This window comes from Pygocentrus nattereri, chromosome 13 (genome assembly GCF_015220715.1).
Source record: "Pygocentrus nattereri isolate fPygNat1 chromosome 13, fPygNat1.pri, whole genome shotgun sequence".
In the NCBI taxonomy this organism is placed as follows: Eukaryota; Metazoa; Chordata; class Actinopteri; order Characiformes; family Serrasalmidae; genus Pygocentrus; species Pygocentrus nattereri.
In genome coordinates, this window is record NC_051223.1 from 17,771,896 (window position 1) to 17,790,281 (window position 18,386).

An 18,386-nucleotide genomic window follows, 5' to 3' on the forward strand; every position below is an offset into this window, starting at 1 on the left:
CTAATTCAACATATCAAGAATATTTTCTAAGTTTAATCTTTGAAGAAACTGTGGATTTAAAGCTAAAATGACCAGCCATTTATTTGAAAGTTACATAAGTCAGGTGTAGATAATTCCAGGCTAATCTGCACTCATTTTACAGTTTTGATGAACAATAAAGGCCAATTTCTGAACGGAAAACTGTGACTGGGAGTAAGGCAACAACACCTAAAAATAAAAAGAAACAAACACAAAAACCCCACAGTTTACTTTTTCAACTTACTTTTAATAAATCTGAACATACAGGAAGACAGTAGTATTGCAAAGACAGGTGGGCCAGAGGTCAGGGGTTTGGTGCTGTGGGAGTGAAAGCCCATAGATGGTGGCCAATCCCTTTTTGTTCTAAACTGAAAAATAGCATAAGCACATGGCTCTGGGGTCTTTGTGTCCTGGCACACTGAAAGGCCAAAAATGACAGATATATTCTAACATCTCTTTACAACAAAGCCTACTGGTACTGTAGACAACAGCTGCACAACATGTTCAGAAGGTGGAAGATAGTTAAATCTGTGCTGATTGCTGTACAGGACATCCACCCCATTTCTAAAGGTAAAGAGGGTGATACTACAAGGTTTACTCGCCTTTTTTTTTTGGAACATATTTCCAGCACATATCATAAATTCATGCACACGTGTCATGGGAAAAATAAATAACACGCAATAACACACAAAAAATACCAGTTCTCCACTTTGTCTTCAGGGCAACGTGAAGGAAATTCAGGTTCTTTCGTGGGGTTCATCTCAGCCATGTCAGAGTTCTGTTCACTGAAACTTTCAGTATTACTTGCCATAATGTCACCACACTCACAGAGTCCTTTAGTTTTGGGTAGACAGTAACACAACAACAACAACAACAACAACAACAATACACAAATACAACACGGTAAAAACTAACGTCATTTTGTCGTTGACATATTAGCCCTAAGTTCTTTCTTAACAATGACCTCACTCTGGAACATTATGCAAGAATTTGTGCTACAGCAAAATGAACTCACATAACAACCGTCACATCTTAATGACAAATCTTTTCCAGTAAAGATGCTTGTCTAATATTCATGCAACTAGTAGACGTGACTGTGTACACCCCACTATCTTTAGTTTCTTCGTTAAATTCAAATCAAAGTACAAAAATATAGGTCACAACAATTCACTAATCAAGGGTAAAGAAAACAATACATCAAATTAAGAATATACAGTAGTAAAATATGTCTTTTCCACCTGTAAATCTTCATAGAGATATGTTTGTCATGGAGGGCTGGTAGGCAAAATGCAACCCAAAGGTCCTGCAATGTAATAGTTGCCAATCAAGCTCAAGTAAAAACAGTTTTCTCTTTCACAATACAGTAGAAAACACTCGAAAATATCCAGACCTCTATTTTTTCAATTTTCCCTCACGGAATCAGTCATTAGCTTTTGTAATTATTCAGGAAGCACTGTTATGGGAATTTTTGGGCTGATGCTGATATCCGATTTGATTTATGTACATATCTGCCAACATATATGCATTTATCAAATGTAAAAATTGGGATTAAATCTCTTGGATTAGCCATACAAAGATATGCAACATGTTTTAGATACGAATCGGCTTGAAACTCATTTTTCACTCATATTTAGCAAGCTGAAGATTCTCCACAAGGGGGCACAATTTCTACTAAAACAGCTGTACACCACATCAGTGACACAGCATGTCCTTCTTTGTTTAGAGTAAGACTTAGACTTAATCATGGACGTAATAATGTTGCTTAAACCATCTGCTCTTCCAGAGTACAATAAATATGTCACAAATATCAATTTGAAATTTGATGTCGACTCGCATAATAATGGCTTTTTTTTTTTTTACAAAATTATCCACTGATGCCAATATGATTCCAATATCAATGGGCATTGCAAGTAGTTGGGAAGGTCACTGGAAGTCAGTGGGGCCAATTTGATATTACAGAATGCTATTTGTTTAGTACAGATTACAATTATAAGATACAGTATTATTGTTGAAAGTACTGAGTGGAAAAAGAATCTTGTAACCTACTTCATTACACCTGAACTCCAATTCAGCCAAGTACCACAAGCAGTTCAGTGACATAGTGATGGTATCACTGTGTCCTGAATGACCATAGCCAGGAAATAAACAGGACTTGACATTGCAGTGAGGCTGTACAATGCCAGCTGGATTTGGCACAGGTGTGTCAACCAAGTAGCAAAATAAATAAAATGAGAAACATTAAACTACATACAAATAAATTGAAAAAATATACTTCTGAATCTAGAGAGCTTGAACAAGTCAGGTAAATCTAAAATAACACCCAAAATAACTACTCACAAAATCCTACGAACACACACACACCCACACACACACACACTTTACGCAACAGGTCGTGTACAGCAAATTCCTTCTGTTGTGTTTTCAAAAAGATTTTCCTGACAACATCGAGTAGAAGTTTTTTCCATTTTTGTACCACCGTTCCCCAAAAAGGTGCACCTTCCTTTGTCCAAGAGTGATCTGCAAGGTTCTTCCCAGTCCATTTCATTTCTTTCTTTTTTTGCATCTTGTATTGCTTTAAGGAATTTGTTTTGGTCTAGCCCTCATCATTCCTCCAAATCTGCCATGTCTTTGTGTAGCTTATGCTTTCCGATCGTGATCAAATCCTGTCGGTCTGTGAAGGGAGACCGCGGCTTCTCTCCTTCAAGATTTCCTCTGAGGAAGTGCACTGTCAGACAGTCAGCGAGCTTAAGGAAATCTTTCCCAAAACAGTGCAATGTGGTCTCGCTCTAGGAGGCAACAGTAAAAAAACCCAAAACAAAATATAACAGAAAAAAAGACACTAATCACAAGCACAGATCTGCTTCATAAAGTAGTTGACCTAATTTTTTGCTTAGTTTCTCTGTCCAGTCACTGTCAGAGGTGTCATGAAATCCTTCACATCATGTTATGAGTCTTTTATTTATGAGTGTTTTATAATTATTCAGTAAGGAAGCAATATATTTGTACACATCAGTGGTCAACACCCCTCTGCCCCTTGGGGATCTTGTTCTGTACACAGCTCTAATTAATTGAGCGTATACAGGCTGGATGAGTGTGTTTTGAGTTTCAGTGTTCTGGGTTTCTAAAAGTATCATTTGTCAATCATTATCGCAATTAGGGATTCAGAGTTGGACAAGTAGAGGGGGGCCAATACCAAGAGACTAAAGATTACATACAGCACTTTACATGTATGTGATGTCAAACGGCGCTTTTGCAACTCTTTCTGTAAAAAACATCTTACAACCCCCTACAATTAACTTCCAAAAGTGGAAAGGACATGCCCCCACCCTCAACTTCCTCACACCCCCCCTCGAATTTGCACCTGTGATGGTGATATATGCAAATGGTTCTATATGTATCGGGTGCTCTGAGCATCCTGGACAATCACAGATGCTCTTTGAGTGGATTAATCAAGACATTCCTATGATCCAATAGAAATGTTCACCAAAATAATGGAGGCCAATTTAAATTACATTCACAAACAGTATATCGTAGTATAGCCAGAGGCGCATAAAGAGCGTTTTAAGCCTCTAGTCAAGTACAAGTTTTATTCCTGTAGTGAAATAATGGCAAAAGTAGCAGGAAACCAAAACTACTTAACTAGCAAAGGAAGTGAAATTTGTTAGCAGTTAGCTTATTTGCTATTAAAATAATATCCAAAAGCTCCAAATTGAGAGATGCTAATAGAGAAACGAGATGTTAATGACTGAAATATAACTAATTAGATCACGTTCCTCACACATATATGTGAGTAGAATCATGATGTGGGTACCTGTAATTGAGTGAAGGTAACTAGTTATACCTCTTTGCTAATCACAATGCCAGTATATTTCACCATATTCACAACATGGTGTTGTACACATTGTGCGGCTCTAGGCAGGAGTTCAGGAGTTCAGGAGTTCAGGGTTGCTGACCACTGGTGTACAAGTAAAGGATCTCTACACACAGATCTCTATGGGGGTAGTGACCAGGATGCGGCCATTGGCAGCGCTGTCCCTGGGCACGCGCTCATAACTGTTGGTGGATGACACGGAGCTGTTGGTGGACACGGAGGTGAAGTGGTGGGTGGCAGCCTCCCCTGCCTCCGCTGCTCCACTTTTGACTCCGCCCACCTCCGGAGACAGTGTCTGCTGCTTCATGCGGTCCACCAGCAGCTCCTCCTCCTCCTCTGAGGAAGAGCTGAGTGCCCCCTGGTGGTGACCACCTGCTCCTTCTCCATCCAGCATCCAGCGGTGACCGAAGTGGGCGAACACCTCCTTGACCTGGCAGCGGTGCTCAGGTTCCAGGGCCAGCAGCTTGCGGAACATCTGCAGCGCCCCGTCGCTGAAGCGGCGCCACTGCGAAGGGACGGTGGCCGTCCTGCGCCGCTGCCAGCGAGCAAACTCCTCGTAGAAGCCATCCGAGGGCAAGGCCTTCTCCCAGGGGAAGTTGCCTGTCAGCATGCAGAAGAGCAGTACGCCAAAAGCCCACACGTCCGTGCCGTAGTCCACGCAGAAACCGTCACGGGCAGACGCGTCGCACAGTTCGGGTGCCGTGTACGGAATGGTGCCGCTCACGCGCTTCACTGGAGAGCCGGCCCGCCGCGTCATCCCGAAGTCTGACAGCTTCACCTTGCGGCACTCCCGGTCGAAGATCAGCACGTTCTCTGGCTTAATGTCGCGGTGGACCAACTTCTTGCAGTGGAGGTAGTCCAAGGCAATGGCCACCTGGTGGACGCAGCGCTTGGCCACCGGCTCTGGAAGTCCCACCTGAAACAATGGCCACAAAACGTTGAACCCTTCTGGCTCTCACAGTGAACAGGCCAAGCACCTCTTCTTAAATGTAATTGTATTCTTTGAAACAAGCAGAGAAATTCTGTCAAATGCCAATTTCAAACCACATCACTGTTACATCTGTGTAAAAATGTGTTAATATTATTTGGATTTGATGCAAAGTTGTGTGAACGGTCTTGTTTTGCGGAAAGAAAATTCTCTTTGTCTTTTATTTTTGCATTAATGCTTAAAAAATTTTTCTCGAGTCACCTATTATATTAAAAATCCCTCCACCAAACCATGACACCTCAACACATTCACCCCTAGGAAATATCTAGAAGTCATTTGTCTTTTCATTTGTTTTATCCAAATATTTGTAAGGAAAAATGTTTTCTTTTTCTTTTATATTCAGTGTTTTTTTTCACTGTTGTTTTTAGTGTTGTCCTTATATTGTCTGTTTTTTCTTCTAAGATTATATTAAGATTATATTTGGTGAATGGAGGAACAGCAAAGTAAGAATTTTATTGTACAGTGTAACTGCCGCTCTGCTGTGCACATGACAATAAAACCCTTGAATCTTGACTGTGATATTGTCTGACAGTGTCCCTACAGACGTTTCAATTTTAGATTGAAAGTTAAATATCAATTCAAAAATACTTTGTAATTTATTAGAATGTCTAATGTCCTCATGCTATTAGCACAGGAGCTAGTAACCACATTTTGTGTATTTGCTAATTCTGTGCAAAAAAAATCAACCCTGCTTCTCATTTAAGCCGCTGTCAGCAGAGAAACATTGTAAGAAATGGTATTTTGTTCCCATAAGGAGGAAAAATGTGTGTACATACTGTATATTTGCTCATATTAAAAATAAATGAGCACATGAGTGTGTTTTGGCACATTTATTTTTAATATGAGCACATCTGCACACACGTGTGTCATCGTTTCTGTGATGTTTAAAATATATGTGCTAAATACCTTCAACTGCACCAATATATGCACAGACGTATAGAAAGTATATGTAATAGATTCAATTTTTAATATTTACATATATGTCAAACATATATGGAAATATATTACAAACCTAACACATTGAAGTTGATCAATAAAGAGAAATGTATTTCCATTGCATATAGGACAGGTTGAATGGTTAAATTCAAGTTAAACATTTTTTACAGAGTAAGACGTGCTAAATCCCCAATCGTGGAATACTATAACAATGGCTGTGGGATTTTGGAGTACCTGAGGAGGAATGATGTCGAAGAGATCCCCCGCTAAAGCGTACTCCTGTGCAAAAACGTAGTAATCCTCCGTCTCGAACGCAATGCCGAACATGTTGATTATAAAAGGACAGGGCGAGAGGTACAGCGAGATACTGTACTCCCTCAGAAAGCTCTTTAGCTTGGTGGTTTTCTTCTTGAGGAATTTCAGAGCCATCTTGGTGCCTATAGGTTAAGAGAAAAGAACAGAAAAAACAAAGCCATATAACATCAGTGGAGGATGAAGTACACCAATCATGTACTTGAGTTAAAGCAGAGCAACCCAAGGTAAAATATTACTCCAGTAAAAAAAGAAGTTCCTCCCTTTAGACCTCCACTTGAGTAAAAGTACAAAAGTATTTGCCTTCAAATGTACTTCAGTATCAAAGGTAAAAGTTCTAAAAGATTAATTATGGCTCTAATGTCCTGTTACCTTTTTGTAACAAAACTCGCTTCATTGACTCATTTTAGGTAGAAATACTCCAGTGTACAAGCAAAGCTAGAAGTTTAAGTTTAATAAAAACGTGATTTAAACACAGGTTCATAAATGAGTTTCCTTGACTATACTGATCTGTAGGTCTCTGTTCATAAACATAAACTAGCCTAAACAAATTTACTATAAAATGAAAAAGTGTCTGTATAAATTCAGAAAAAATATGCATACGTGTACATATTTCTATATTGGGGTCTATTTACACAAAGTTAGGTTAGTTCATCATTTATGCTGAAAAGACTCTCCCAAAACTTTACACTGCCGCGCTGACGTTGAACTGTATGCTTACACTGGGTCAGTATGTCCAACAGGTCAAAACAAGCTCAAAACAAAGTGCACGCTGTGCCCTGATTGGTGTTCTTGCTTCACACTTCTTTCGTTTTGACATTGTGTTTTTATACACACATAAACCAAGAGGAACAACAGATTTCTCAAAATGTAGTGGAGCAAAATGTAAGATATTTGACTCTGAAATGTAGTGGAGTGAAAGTAAAAAGTCCCCCAAAATGGAAAAACTTCAGTAAAATACAGATACATGAAAAACTACTTAAGTACAGCAACGAATTACATCCACTAGTTACTGTCCACCACTGCATAACACTGGCATCTATAGCCTTTATGAATGTTTATCAGGCTCATACAGAAAGCAGGACCACCCCTTTACCTCTGATCTTATGAATGACCAGGTCCACCTTCCCGTAGGTGCCTTTCCCCAGCTCCCGGATGACCTCATAGTACTTGTTGACCTCAAGCTTTTCCAGGTTTTGGGCTGCGAAGATCTGCAGCTCCTCCAGGATGTCCACAGATACGCGAGAGCCAATCGGAGAGGAGCTCATGCTTCCACAGGAGCAGGAATGCTGTCCGACACTTGTTACTGCAGTTGACAAAAAAGAGACACAATCTGGGATTAAACTGGGTCCCCAGTGATGTCTCCTCATGCATTTCTCACTGCTATTTGAAACAATGCTGTGTGTTGAAAGCACAAACTCTAAACTCGCAGTGGAATGTAAATGCGGTTCATTGCGCAGTCATATGCTTATGTAATTAAGTGATTACATTTAAATAATATAGAAGAATGACAGTGATAACTCTAGACTTCTACAGGGCTAAAACAAATCAAGGCTGAGCTTTTCTGCATCCCCCAGAGTCCACTGAACAGTTAATGATCTGTATGCTGTATTCTCCCCGGTCCTAGCCTTGCTTCAGGCAAAGTAATTAGCCTGAAGATCTACAAGACGTTTTCTAAAGATAAGGGATTCCACATACCCTCATCTAACCTGCCTATCGCTCTGCTCGTCTTATTAATGCATCTGTAAGAACGTGGACTGAGTGTTATGAAACAGAAGAGAACACAGTTTATCTGTCTGAAAGCAGTGCAGCCACTCCTCTTGCTTTTGCAGTCATAATTCCACTAAATTTTAAAGCTTCACTGTTTAACTTGACGCAGGAACAAACCATCACACTCAATCAACCATTATATAATCAGGCTGATTGAAAATGCTCCGCTGATTCTACTGCACAGTCGCTCCGCATGTCCCCTTCAACAAACTACAGCTGAGGCTTTCACCCCGTTTCACTGCTCCCAATCAGTCTACAGTCTTTACTAGGGGTGTAACAATGAATTGTAACAGGCAAAAATGTGACACAGAAAAGGAACTCTCTTAATTATGGCACTGAATTCAATTACATAGTTTTAACACCAAAGCTTGCAAACAACCAGCACCAATCAAAATCCCTGCACGTTCGTTAGTCAGGTGTTCAAGAACATGGACAGTCGTCACTTGTATTCATTCAAATTTTACTCAAAATATGTTAAAAATATCACATCATGAAACCAGTCTCGAGAATCAAATCTCATCGTGGGACAAGCATATCATTACACAACTATTCTCACTGTTATTTTTGTCTCTCTCTTTTTAAAATATTGTCACTGACACTGAGCAAAAAAACTGTGATATCATAATTTCAGAGACTGGTTAAAAGTGCTTTATTCTCACACTTGCCTCAGACTGTAAGAGCTGACAGGGTAAACCTCTTCAGCTGTAATGTGTAATGAGGTTCATGCTATATAATCGTTAAAATAAACCAACGAGGATTTTTCCTGCTGGCTGGTTTCCTCCACCAGCACTTTTATTTACTTATTTGTTTGTTTGTGTGTGTAGTTTGATTTGATTGCTGTCTTCAGGAGTGACGTGATTTAACTAAATAACCATGTTTATGGAAACATGGTACTTCTGGCAAATTGTAAAATGGAAAATAATATTGATAGATTACCTAAATGACATATAACCCACTGCCTACATACTAACATAAATAAAACTTTCTTAAGAGAATACTTGAAAGTGACTTCAAGTTCTTCTCAAGTGGTTCAAAAACACATCACATTTGTGAAAATGACTTTCTTACGTAATATTCAGGGCCTCATAGTTTCCATTGGTGCCGGTAAATGTGTGCAAGTTTAATGCATTAAGTCGGGCCCTGTTTTGTATGCCTAAGCCTCTTCACCTGTTTCGGAGCCCTGTAAACAGAGGAGGCCATTTGTTACTGGTGACAGATCAGAAGTGCTTAGCTTGCACTGCAGGTTACATCACATGGTTAGGTTCCTGGGTGGGCTTAGTGGGCTGTAGCATGTTCTCTTATCGTATCTTTACCACTGCCAAAGTCTCATACTGTATGTCCTGGGCGATTATTCTATCATGGCTCTTTCAGCGCCACAGAGCAATCCAATAGTCTGGAGGTGGATTTATTAAGTAGGCTGCAATAGCTGGGCAGGCATGTAGCACAGACATTCGCACCACCACTGCTCACTCAGAGAGGGACACGACAAAATGGAAGCTGGGCTGGAGCAATATGACTCACTGGGTCAAAGACAATGTCAGCGCTGCATGGCTTTAAGGCAAACAGATGCAAAACGCAGAAAGTGAGTGTACAGCACGACAGTGTTTTACTGTTCCTGCTGTGCATTACAGAGTTTTATTCCAGTGTCTCTCTTCTGTTAATGGCCATGTGAAGCATCATGTGGAGTCAAATTGTGTAGATATCCGTCTCTGCTGTGTAGGAAGATGCTTTAAGGCAATACATATTACAATACAAAAGTTTGATCAATTTTAATGGACAAAAGTCTTAATAGTATTTAAAAATGTATGTTGTATTCTACATACTGCACTACGTTGAATCCCATTAAACAGACCTAATTATGCTATTCTTAATTAAACATGCAGTTGCTCAGTGTTCTTTCAATAATTCTATCTACAACACACTAATAATATCATTTATTACAATAATGATAAATATTCTCATCTTGTGCTCCCCTATGTTTGAATATAGCAGAACGTCTGAAATTAAGGGTATTAATAGGGAGTTTGTTCCCCTCTTTGCTGCAGTAACAGCCTCTACTTTTCTGGGAAGGCTTTACACTAGATGCTGGATGTTGTGAGGACTTGATTGCATTCAACCACAAGAACATCAGTGAGGTCAGATACTGATGTTTGATGATTAATTCTGGATCACAAATGTCACTCGAGTTCATCCCAAAGCTGCTCTAGCACTGTATGGTGCTCCATCAGTTCAGAGAAAACAGCTCCACTGCTGCACATCTCAGAGACGGGGGGCTATTTATACCTTTCTAGCCCATGCTTGGCATTGGACAAGGTGACCTTAGGCTCATGTTCAGCTGTAGAGACTGTACAAGTTCGGTGTGCAATTGAACACCTGTGTCAGCAATGGGTGCACCTTAAAGTAGCTGAATTCCCTAATTAGGAGGAGCATCTGGATACTTTTGGCCTGGTATGTACAGATGCAGTGCAGAATGCGCCTTGATGCGATCCCAGTATGTGCTTTCTGGTCCCTGAAATTAATATGCAGTTTACTGAGGCTGTACCAAGGACTGAAAACTATGCACGGGACAGTTCTCAACCACCAAAATATTCTACAGGGAATTATTATACTGCAAAGCAAATAATGAGGCTGCATCAATTACATCTGATTCTGAGAGTTTACATAGTGTTATTCTGTTAGTAAATATTATGCTGTGCCTGGATGAAATTGCAAAACTGCTTTTTTCCCAGTTGTCCAAACTTTAGTTAATTGAGCGGAAAATGTACTAAACCTCCCTTGCAATATCTGCAACCAATTTTTAAGGTCCTCTCAGGTTTTGTGCCAGTTTCACTCGTCACGTGTGAGCAAAATGTATTCGATTTGTGCCTGAAACTGGCTCAAAAGGCCCATAACATGATGTACACCGTCTGTTTTTGACAGTTCCATGTGTACAGTGCAATGGCAATTCCAGGTCAGGAGTGAGATGGAAGGTGTTTGCATATCCACCCCATTTCCTTTCCTCCTCAGCCTCTAAGTCGCAGCTCCATTGTTCTAAACGATTAACCACAAAATGCAGCATCCTAAAGCTTATCCCTGAGGCGAGGCTTCACTCCAGAGCCAGAGCTGCTTCGCTATTCATCTGCTATCACACTTATCAGGGGGTTGAGGCCCTGGGAACACAAGCTGGGGGTAAAAAAAAAGTGGGAAGTCAACGTCTCTAATCTCTCAGCCTCCTCAACCAACTTCCCCTCTAGAATATTCATGCTGCCTCAGCTCTGCACTTTCCCAGGAGTGATTCTGAGGGCACTGGCTCCTCACTAACCTCGAGCACTAGTTCCCCTTTGCTCAAACTGCAGACTTGCAACCTGCTGCCCTCAATAAGCCAACGTGCTGCAGTGATGGAGGGGTAAACAGAGAAAGGTCAAAATGTCAGTTTGAACAGCCCAGTGTACTGTAAACATGTAGTATTCAAACTATTTGAACCACCTATACTATAACAACCACCTTAGGAAAAGGCTAACCAATTTGATTGGGTAAAACTTAGTTCTATTAGTGTTGTTTTTGCTAGTGTGCTTAAACCTTGTGTTTACTTTGTTATGGGCAGTTGTGGGCTGGGGGTTAGGGAACCAGCCTAGTGACCAGAAGGTCGCTGGTTCAATCCCCAGAGCCGACAGGATGTGACTGAGGTGTCCTAGAGCAAGACACCCCCAACTGCTTGGATTGGGCTGCCCACCGCTCTGGGCAAGTGTGCTCACTGGAGTGCATGTGGTGTTTCACTTGGATGGGTTAAATGCAGAGGTGAAATTTCCCCATTGTGGGACTAATAAGGGTCGATTAATTAAGTTATTTCATTCCCTGGACATATTAAAGCTGCACTATGCAAATTTTGGGGATTCAGAGACCTCGCTGGTGTAAATGTACAACTGCATGCAACGTTTGACAGCATATTTTTTAACACTGGAAGTGCTTTAGACTCATTCCCTGAGTGGACAAATATGTTGCGTTTTTAAAGAAACGCCCTCAAATCTTAGTGAAATACGTGTCTTCTGGATCTACTACATTTATTTATCTACTACTATAGATTCTTCAGTACAATGTTGTTTTTTGCATTTAAGACCTAAACATCAAGCCATTTTTGAGTGTGCGTGTGTGAGACATTAAAAAAGTCACACAAAATTTGCATCAATGCTTCTAACTTTAAAATGACTATTTCAGGCTTTACAGGTTGACTAGTAGCAGTACAAGCTCACCATGCTATTTTCTCCTGACTCAGTAACAGTGCTTCTTTCAATTCTAGCAAAGAAAAAGCTTTAAACACAGTTCATCACATTATACCATTTAAAACACAAGATTCTTGTTTTCTCTAATTACTGATTGTGATGTACTGACTTTACCTTCCTCTAAATGTCTGAGTTTTGAATATACCACCAAGCAGCAGCAGGTGGAGAAAAATCTTAATAATCAATAACATCACGTTTCACCTTTCCCTCGCATCAACCCATCCGATCATCAAAACACTGTTAGCTTAGAGAACTTCCTGATTATTAGAGAACTTCCTGGTTATCTTGGAAATACGTTGAAAAGAGATTGAGTCTCTGAGAATTTCAAATCACACTGACTTTCAGGCCTTTCAAGCTGTTTTTGTAAATCAGTCGTTGGCTGTGGGCCTGGGCAATAGACCAATCAGATCTCAGCCATTTGATCCAATGACTGCCATGATGGAAGAGAGAAGTGGTAGAGAACTAGAGAGGACTAAATTTTAAACATTTTTTTTGCTAAATGGTATTAAATAATATGCAGATATAACATCTTATTCCCTTTAACTGTTGCAATATTTGCAGGTATTAATAAGCTGTTAGGCTACAATAAGAGTCAAATTTCCAGTTTTTGCTTTAGATTTCCCAGAGTGCAGCATGTCTGTCTGATGAATTCAAAGGTTTTTGTTCAACTTAAGTTTCCTGATGGTTTGGATGATCATGATAATTAAAAACTGAATGGTTTCCCACAGGAATCTGTAGCTGAATTCCAGGGCATCTCCGTCATAACAACAGAAAACACCTTGTTTTTTTGTAATGAGGCAGTCGTGGGCTGGAGGTTAGAGAAACAGTCCTGTGACCAGGAGGTAGCTGGTTCAATCCCCTGAGCCAACAGTATATGACTGAAGTATCCTTGAGCAAAGCACCTAACCCCCAACTGCTCCCGGGGTGCTGTGGATAGGGCTGCCCACCACTCGGTGCAAGTGTGCTCACTATTCACTAGTGTGTATGTGGGTGTTTCACTGCACAGATGGGTTAAATGCAGAGGTGAATTACCCCCTTGTGGGATTAATAAAGGGTAATTTATAATATCTAAAGTCTATTTAGCAGTGTGAAGTTTCTTCACAAGGGGGAGCTATTACCCTGCAGTTTGCTTCTGTGTGAAAAACAGCCACGAACCCACACAAGCTTTTGCAGTAACAAATTATACAATGGTGTAGCACAGTTTTCCCAACACTGGTCCTTGAGTGACTGCACATCTCACAAAGTGCTTGTTAATCAGCTGATTAGTTGGATTAGCAGGGAAAACAAGAAAACACTGTATGCAGGATATGGATACAAGACCTGGATTGGGAACCATCGGTGTAGAACACTTATTCTTCACAGGGTTCTAGAGGCAACACGGTCTATTTGGTATTAAATACTGCTGACAGCATAACTGGGGCCAGCAAGCCTTCCAGCTGTTCTGCCCTACAGCTCTCACTGCTGCTTCAGTTGTTTAAAAATGAGTCATTAAAATCCTTCAGAGACCACAACATAAGCATTTAACATGACTAAATAGGCCTACCACAGGGGTGGAGCTGCATTTGCTGTTACTGTTTCTGCTGAAGGGAGAATGGTGATTACTTGCGAAATGCTGGACAGGTGTATAAATACTGGCCAGGCTTTTTCGAGCCAGCAAATCTAGAGAGCTGTTACGCAGCCCGGCCGGTTTCCAGACAGTGAGAAACTGTTTCAATCGTTTGGAAATGTTCAAAGGAACGATAATAGAGCGAGAGCTTGAAACCCAATAGCTCTTCTGACAGTTTAGCTTCTCAATCTCCTGATGCTCCGCTACATTACGTAAGACATTTTCCAACTAGCAGCGGAAGCAGAAGACAGCTCTCAGTTTTACCGGCAAGTACAGGCATATATCTGTAAACAGCCAGCTAATGAAGCAGCAGCAGACAGCAGGGCCTGTGGAGCTCGTCCATCTTCTGAATCATTAATTAAAAGCTGCAAGTCCCCCACCTTGTGCTCAGACCACAGGGGTGTGAAAAAGAGGATCAGAGGAAAATACACACACATGTTTGTATTGCTGTCTGTGTTGGGAACTGTCCATTGTCTTACTGTACACTGAAAAAATAGTGCTTTAAAGGGGAATTCCATAGATTTTTCTGTCAAATATGTCGCATAATTAAATGGTTACGATGTAAACAAAGCCGTTGAGAGTGGGTTGACATGAAATGCTCCATTCTAGAAAAACTTATCGAGTCAGAATTGTTCACAGTAGTGGTGACAGAAACCAGATGTCTGAGGAGTTTAAGGCCTCGAAAAGCTCCCTTATAGAATGTTATCACAATGAATGGTTAGAGTGCTCACACATTATTTTATAATTATTTCTAGATAAGATTTTGGCCTAAAATATTTAATTTTTTAATTTATTTATTTTTACAAGGTGGACAGGTACTAGTGATGGATTATTAAAATAGTCATAAAAGTAAAAAAAATAAATAAATAGTGCACTAAGATGACTACATGTAAATGAGCTTTTCTAATGTTACTTGTTCTCATGTTTAAGCGCCCTGACATGTCTGAAACCTATACTCCATCAGAGGGCACTGTAAAAGGGCACTGTTTTAGTAAGAGGCTCTAGTCTATTAAAAAAATATAGAAAAATCATTGCATCATTTCTTAAACCAAGGCACAACCTCCTGAGGGTCACTACAAATGTATTTAAACACTCCACAGAAACAAAAGTGTGAGAACTTCTTTCAGCTTTCAGCATGTTGATGGGAGCCCTGTACCTGAATCAAGGTAATGCAACTAAATTGGTGGCCAACATGTCCACAGCAGCCCTGTTCAGCGAGGATTACAACACAAAAACAACAGAATCGACTAAAACAGAACTTCATCATTACAGTGAAGACATGCATACCACTTTGTGCAAAGCCGAAGAGAACAAAAACCTGTGGCTAGTACAGCTACCAAAAGCCTACAATCGAGAGCCCGCTACTGCAGCAGGGCTCATCCTGAGGGTCATTCTCCACTTCACCTAGAGCACATGATAACGACATTTCTTAAGCCTATTATTAAAAACAGCACAGACCAGGATGGCTGGTCATCAAAACCAGCATATGTTATGCTTTAGATGCTGGTATGCTGGTCAACCAGTTTAGCACCAGACAAATTAGCACCAGACCAGCATGAACCAGCGTGGAATTCATGCTGATCTGTGCTGTTGTTTTCAGTTATGGACTGGAGGAGTAAGGTTATACTAAAATGCTGTGCACTCCAAATAGGAAAGGCTACAGGTTACAGTAATCTTACAAGTGTATTGTTATTTTGTCGTTATTATCATAATAATTAATTAATACACTACCCGTTTCAAAAGGGAAAAAAGATAAATTGATAAAATGAACAACAAATAAAATACACAGCAAATAATAATGACTTTTTGAAAGTTTTTTTTGGTGGTGGTAGTATTTGTTGAATATTATTCAAACAATGTCCTGAAAAATCAAATATTAAATTCGACTGAAATGCCCTTAAACACACAGACAGAAGAAAACATTTTTCAGCCCTAAAACTACTTACAATTATCAACATTACACACAAAATTCAGGAGCCACATGTAGGTTCACTGGTCATTTTGGATAATACATTCAATTGACTATATTTGCGTTCTGACCCCTGGTTCCTATCAACGTTACTACAAAGAAATCGGACTGTTTCTCAGTAAGGAACCATTTCACACCAAACCACTCTGAATTACTCTGTTTACTGCAATGATAACTGATGAAAATTTACGTGCTCTTTTTTAAAAAAAAAAACGTTCTAGTGAGGAGCAGCCAAATGACAATCATCCTGGGAACGTTTGGTTCCTATGGAAAGCTAATTACACGCAGACACAAACTCACACACCTGCGGCTGCTCGGAGCATCCAGAAAAAGAAAAGGAAAGAAAAAAGAAGGCACACACCATCCCAACAAACCTAACAATGCCTAATGTATTCATATCAGCATTCGTCTCCACAGCATTGCATTCGTCCTTGAAATTGAATCTGTTTCTAAGAGATAAACAGTGAGTACACAGTGCCAATGTCCTGTATGTCATTATAAGCCTCTTTTGATCAACGTCCTCTGGAAGTTAGTAGTTTTCATCTGCAGATGGTTTAGAAGAAATCATCATCATCATCATCATCCAGATGTGGTCTTTTCGGACAGATTAAGCCCGAGACTGCCGAAAGTGCTTCTGAGAACAGCTGTAGGCTTCAGTACAGTCTCCATGAGCTTTACATGTCTACACAGCTCTTATATAAAAGATGGTGGAGGCCTTGTTACTTCTAGACATGACATACCTGGTCCTCATCCTGAAGATTATATACATAATTAAAAAGTTATACATTGCTCAATTTATTTAGCTTTCTATGTGTATGTATATATGTATAGATAGATAGACAGATAGACAGATAGATAGATAGATAGATAGATAGATAGATACGCTGATGGCTGATAGTATACACGTGAGTCAAGTAAAGCCGGTAGTGCATCTGTTTTTTTCAGTATCGTGGCCTAGAAAACATACAGTTTTATTCCTTTCTCTCTGTTCAGGACACACATTCAGTCTCCTATGTGGAAAGAAGTGCACAGTGCATTGCAGGCTCGTTCAGCTGGTGTGGTTGTTTTCCCCTTAATCACACTGCTTGTGTACTGGGACTGGGCTCAAATGCATGAGATTTATCCAGTTCCTCTGGTTTTCTCTTGTCCTTTTAACCTGTGACAGCTTCGTTTTTCCATTTTCCCACTGGGTGACCTACAGGATCCTGACTCATCCTCTCCAGCAGCTCACCAACAACACCGAACGACCCCAATGCAGGCCAGGCAGCAGAGCTGAGGCGTCTAAAGCAATGAGACTCTATTATTCATGCTTAACATTTGCATGCGTAATAAGTCAGCTTCAGCAACGCTCATTTACAACGACTCGAGAGCAATGTCTGCACAGAAACCACAAATCACTGCCGACGCGGTCTTCATTCAATGCGTTAAATATACTGTACGTTGTTTTGCCACCAGCTGAATGACTGAGTCCGCAGTGCTGCTAAAACGCTCCACCTGGCTTGTATTTACAAACAAACTACGCTCCCAGCAGCCCTTATGCAAAGACATACAGGCTAATAATCATGTAATAACACACTGGAACCGTTAGTCCGGACTAAATAAGAGGAGTTTGAATGATACTGTGGTGCAGGTGAAATGCAGCGTTTGCCAGGGATTTACTCACCATCAAATCCGTCCCTGTTCAGCGAGGCTTCCTAACCTGACCGCGGGTCAAGGCAGAGCATTTTTGTCTTTCTTTCTTTCTCTCTCTCCCTCTGTGTTTCTGATACTGTTCTGTTTATCTTCTATCGGCATTTGGACCCGTTCCGTCCTCTCATTCCGCTTGTGTCCTAACGTCCCTGCTTCTCTCAGCTCTGCTATTGTCTGGGTCCGCAGCTCCTGATGCCAAATCAAGGCTTTCAGAGAGCTGATGGGAGGCCACGCCCCCCGGCATACTTCAGCCAATAGCAGCAATTAGAACGCAGGCTAAGAAACCCCACCCTCTTCGAGTATGTGTCCGTATCAGCTGTGGAATGGGGAGGGAAAGTTCCGCCTGCTGCAATCCTCGACCAATAGCAGCTTTCAGGAGCTTGTGGGAAGCCCCGCCCACGTGCTCCTAGGCCAATAGCTGAGCAGGTCGCCGGCCGCGCGATGCCTCCGTTGCCCGTGAACAAGCGTTCCGCCGTAAACACCGAAGTCCGTTTAGTGACTTCCACGTAGAGCCGGACAACGTGCTCGTTAATGCTCATTAACGTCCAGATCAGTTTTTTAAAGTTTATATGTCATTTGAACTTTTGTCTGGCGAGCATAAAAATGTATATTTAATATTTATATATTACAGACTTTAATATTTATATAAACCAGCCATTAGGGGTGTACTTTGTGTACTTCTGGTGCCAAGCCCGGATAAATGGTGAGGGTTGCGTCAGGAAGGGCATCCGGCGTAAAACTTGTGCCAAAACTATCATGCGGATCACGAATATGATTGCCATACCAGATCGGTCAAGGCCCGGGTTAACAACGACCGCCTCCGGTGCTGTTGACCAGCAGGGTGCCGGTGGAAATTGGACTACTGTAGGTCGAAGACCATCAAAGAGGAGAGGAGGAAGGCGGGTTAGAAGGCAGCGAGAGAGAAGGAAAGGCAGGAGTGCGGAGGTTAGTGTAGGGACTCTGAACAT

At 40.9% G+C, this 18,386-nt stretch overlaps 1 protein-coding gene across 1 annotated transcript; it reads right to left on the bottom strand.

Moving 5' to 3' along the window:
* Positions 1-244: 244 nt before the first annotated feature.
* On the bottom strand, positions 245-17,617 carry bsk146 (brain specific kinase 146). Its single transcript, XM_017693112.2, has 4 exons — positions 17,393-17,617; positions 7,222-7,431; positions 6,048-6,250; positions 245-4,805 (listed from the first exon to the last, which is right to left on the bottom strand). Exons 2-4 carry the CDS (start codon positions 7,391-7,393, stop codon positions 3,996-3,998), a joined length of 1,185 nt encoding a protein of 394 aa, XP_017548601.1. The 5' UTR covers positions 7,394-7,431; positions 17,393-17,617; the 3' UTR covers positions 245-3,995.
* Between the last annotated feature and the right edge of the window lie 769 nt (positions 17,618-18,386).

Coding starts and splice junctions, on each gene's coding strand:
- bsk146 (XM_017693112.2), bottom strand. CDS start 7,393: ATGAGCTCCTCTCCGATTGGCTCTCGCGTATCTGTGGACATCCTGGAG. Junction 6,251..7,221: donor GGTCATTCATAAGATCAGAG/GTAAAGGGGTGG, acceptor CTTAACCTATAG/GCACCAAGATGGCTCTGAAA. Junction 4,806..6,047: donor TCGACATCATTCCTCCTCAG/GTACTCCAAAAT, acceptor CCATTGTTTCAG/GTGGGACTTCCAGAGCCGGT.